The 3,811-nt window shown below is 48.3% G+C and overlaps 1 protein-coding gene across 1 annotated transcript; it reads right to left on the bottom strand.

Annotated features, from left to right (window-relative positions):
• Positions 1-2,183: 2,183 nt before the first annotated feature.
• On the bottom strand, positions 2,184-3,792 carry LOC119324182 (protein G1-like3). Its single transcript, XM_037597946.1, has 3 exons — positions 3,481-3,792; positions 3,262-3,391; positions 2,184-3,000 (listed from the first exon to the last, which is right to left on the bottom strand). The coding sequence occupies exon 3, from the start codon at positions 2,990-2,992 to the stop codon at positions 2,390-2,392; it is 603 nt and encodes a 200-aa protein (XP_037453843.1). The 5' UTR covers positions 2,993-3,000; positions 3,262-3,391; positions 3,481-3,792; the 3' UTR covers positions 2,184-2,389.
• Positions 3,793-3,811: the final 19 nt, after the last annotated feature.

The following is a 3,811-nucleotide window of genomic DNA, read 5'->3' as shown; positions in this document are numbered from 1 at the left end:
CATATATATTCCTGAAGTAACTACAATTGTGTACTATAGTAGGATTCTGACCAATTAGGATTAGAGCGACATACTCAGCATATTGTTTACGTATGTACCATAGCGATACCAAACTAATGAATTTTGCAAAGAAGCAAATCAAGTGCTCCTTTACCGTACTATATCTTATTTAAGCTACATATATGTACATGGGGCTGTGGCGCTTCCTAGTATTCCTAAATAAATTATAATTCAAATAAAATTTGAATTGTGGTCAATTATACCTTTTGGATTTGAATGTACATTATACATACACATATTGTACTTTAGTGTGTCATATATGAACTCTTTGGAATTTTAAAACTTGATATTGCAAATTTAACTTTGTATAGGTTAACAATTTCGGAGTTTTAAAGTAAAGTCAACACTTTAGAGTAACTAGGTCGAGTAAGATCCTATTATATAATTAGCATTGTAAAAACTAGCTTGTGCAGCCAAAAAAAAAATGATCAATTTATAAAACCTGTGCAACAGTTAAAATCATATAACATGCATTCTAGGCATACTGAAAGAGTAATCGATTTTGACGTGAAGTCAAATACACTATCAGTTCGGTAGTGATGTAGGTATCGATAATATAACAAACAGAAGAGGATATCAGTAGTAAGGGAACATCAAACATGCCAGTAGGTGACAGCTCAGTAGTGATGCATGTAAATTAACATGCAGATCTGTGAAGGCTTCAAACATATAGTACTAACTACATGTATATGCTTATAATAGGCCATAGGCTGATTATATAAGGGAGAATATATAGTAGTAAGCTGAATACTTTGCGAAGTGCAAACAGTATATACCTCACTGTTAATATGTAGCACATGTTTGATGTATTTAAGAAAAATACATGTTTGATAACGGAATATATGTTCATTTGTTGAGTACTTAATTTCTTTAGGGACAAAGAAAGGAGGAATAAACCACATACTCAACAAAGTACTAGTTGCTCATCAAAGCCTCGTCTTAACGAAACAAAACTATGCCTTTAATATTTTGAAATGGAGCTAGGGAGTATAAGTAGTTTCTAAAATTTCATCAATCTGATCGCTAATCAGGCTTTGTATCCCAGGCAGGCACACAGCTAGCTGGTGCATACACTGCATATCATTTTTGTAAGCTAGCTTCATGCATAAAATGAGGAGCTAGCAGGCCAAGCAAGAAGCAGTGAAATCTGGCGGAGGGAACAGTAGGAAATCTATGGAATCTATGCAATTTGGCAAGACACAGTCGACAAATGTACCATCTCCTTATTTGGAATCAAATACGGCTAAGCGCAAGTACTAACTGCACCGAGAAGGACGGGACGACTCAGGCAGCACGCAAACTATTGTGCTGTTTGACCCGATCTGGAGCGCCATGTAGCTTAGACAGCGAGCCGACCGGCAGCTAGCACGCACGCGCAGGAGGGACAACAGTTGCGCGCTCGTAGTACGTCCTATAGCTATTCACCACTGTCACGCACACAAGCTAGCTAGAGAACGAGACGCGTGGGGTGGCCGAGGAAGAACAACAGTAGGAGCCGGCCACCGTCGCGCGCTGTGCACACGTACGCAGGGAACAGTACGTCGTCCTAAGTACAGTACAGCGCCGCCGTGGTGGCTGGTGCAGCTAGAGCTGGGAAAACAAGAAAATAAGGCGGAAAGGATCACAAAAAAAGGAACCAACGCAAAGCCAGCGATATTTATGTGTACTCCTATGTGGCGGATTGAATTCTTGCTTCAAAAGAAATGGAATGGAATTAATTAATGTACGTACCAACACCAAGGTGAAGATGATGCTCGCGAGTGCGCCACAAGACTACAGCACGGGAAGAGAGAGAGAGAGAGAGAGAGAGAGAGAGAGAGAGAGAGAGAGAGAGAGAGAGAGAGAGAGAGAGAGAGAGAGAGAGAGAGAGAGAGATGCAATGCACCTCATAGATCGATTGCTCTCTTGCTTGCGCAGCGTACGGTCACCATACGCACACGCACGCGCGCTATCTCTATAAACTTCAGGACATAGTACGTACTATATGTACGTGTTTTAATGAGCAGTGAGACGTAACGCAGGCATGTGGGAAATCCATGATCAGTCAATGGCATTCACTTACTTGCAAGAACAAAGTTCAACACAAAGATTAAGATGGAGAAAGCTTGGCAGTAGAAATTAAGCAGAAGCAAATAATAACTAGCAAATGTACGTAGCACGATCAATAAAAGTCTGAATCATCTAGTCTAGATCTTAAGCCCGGCAGAATGGTGGTAAAACAATGCATGCATGCACAAGCAATTAATCGATCGAGACCTACATAAAATATGCTCATCATCGGTCCGGCATACCAAATGGGCACGTGCGCAGTACAGGTCCTCTCTCCTCCTCAGCAGGCCGCACCGGCGGGGGGCGGCGGCGGCGGGGGTAGAGCCGGGTGGCTGCCGCTGCTGCTGGCGTCACCAGGCGCCGGCTTCTTGCGCTTCTTCTTCTCGTAGCTGACGCCGCGCGCGCGAGCCTGGTGCTCGCGGACCTCGCGGAGGAACAGGCGGACCGCGCGGGCGGCGAAGGGGTTGGACTCGGGGCGGCCGCCGTGCTCCTCGAACGCGGCGCGAAGACGTCCCACGAGCGCGTCGAGGCTCCCCCAGGCCTGGCGGAGCGGGCATGGGCAGGGTGCCGGCGGGTTCGGGTGGCCGAAGAAGGGGCACGACGCCGTGTGCACCTTGGTCTTGCCGAACTGGTCCAGGTACCGCAGAAATTCCAGCACGTGCGCGCCGCTGCACTGCGCGAGGCTCAGCGGCGGCCGGTGGTTCCGCAGGTACTGCCCGAACGTGTTCCAGTCCCGCCGCTTCTGCGCCTCGTACCGGCTGGGCGTCTGCGGCGTGCCTCCACCCCCAGCAGACGAGGACGCCCCTCCACCGCCGCTAGATCCACCGGCGCCGCTGCCGCCGCCCGGGGCATTCGGGCTCTCGGGGTTTGGCGACAGGTCCATGGATCAACCTGACGCCCAAAAGACACAAGCTCCGCCATTATAGTACACGAATGATGAAGCTAGCTGATGAATGCGTGCGTATTTGGGGTCCGCCCTTAAATTTGGAGCTGGTGCACACTCCGCTCCCTTCCCTTTGGCTCTGTGTGCGTGTGTGAAAGGGATGCATCTATACTGCCAACCAATATACTCTAAGATATGTACACACACATGTGCGAAACGGCCGGATTCTTTTACCGGAAGGGGCATCGGTGGTTACATGCTTAACATACCTTTCCTCACGGCGGCGCGCGGACGATCCCTTTTTCGCCGGTGGCGGACTCGGAGGCGCGAAGAAGATAGGTCGACCAGCAGCAACAGTGGCGTCGGCGGGAGGTGAAGAAGCTGGCTCGAGAATTTGATCTGCAGGGGGTGGTGGAAGAGGTAGATATATAGGGATAAGTAAGTATGAGAAAAAGTTAACGCGGACATTAGCTTCTTTTGCCACTTACCGCAGCAGTAGTAGTAGACTAGTAGTTGCTGTTGCTCATAGGTCCATTAATCTGACCTGAGCTGCTCCTGCTGCAGCTGGCCAGAGCTTGTTGCTCGAAGACGAAACCTTCTTCATGTGCTGGAATAGCCTTGAAGGGATTTCATTGGCATGCTGCTGCTGCTATTTTTAGGTGGGTTTCAGGGGGCGGTGGATGGATTGTTTGGCCTAAAAAAGGGGGGGATCTGTGAAGTGAGTGAGAGATGGAGCAGCGACGTAGAGAGAGAGAGAGAGAGGAGATGGTAGGACGGAAGAGGTGCGGCACTGTTTAGGGCTTTTAGGTGAAAGAGGGG

This window comes from Triticum dicoccoides, chromosome 6B (assembly GCF_002162155.2).
Source record: "Triticum dicoccoides isolate Atlit2015 ecotype Zavitan chromosome 6B, WEW_v2.0, whole genome shotgun sequence".
Taxonomy (NCBI): domain Eukaryota; kingdom Viridiplantae; phylum Streptophyta; class Magnoliopsida; order Poales; family Poaceae; genus Triticum; species Triticum dicoccoides.
This window is presented reverse-complemented; position numbering and strand designations above follow the sequence as displayed.

Bases quoted from the DNA above. Each gene is read 5' to 3' on its own strand.
- LOC119324182 (XM_037597946.1), bottom strand. From the start codon at position 2,992: ATGGACCTGTCGCCAAACCCCGAGAGCCCGAATGCCCCGGGCGGCGGC.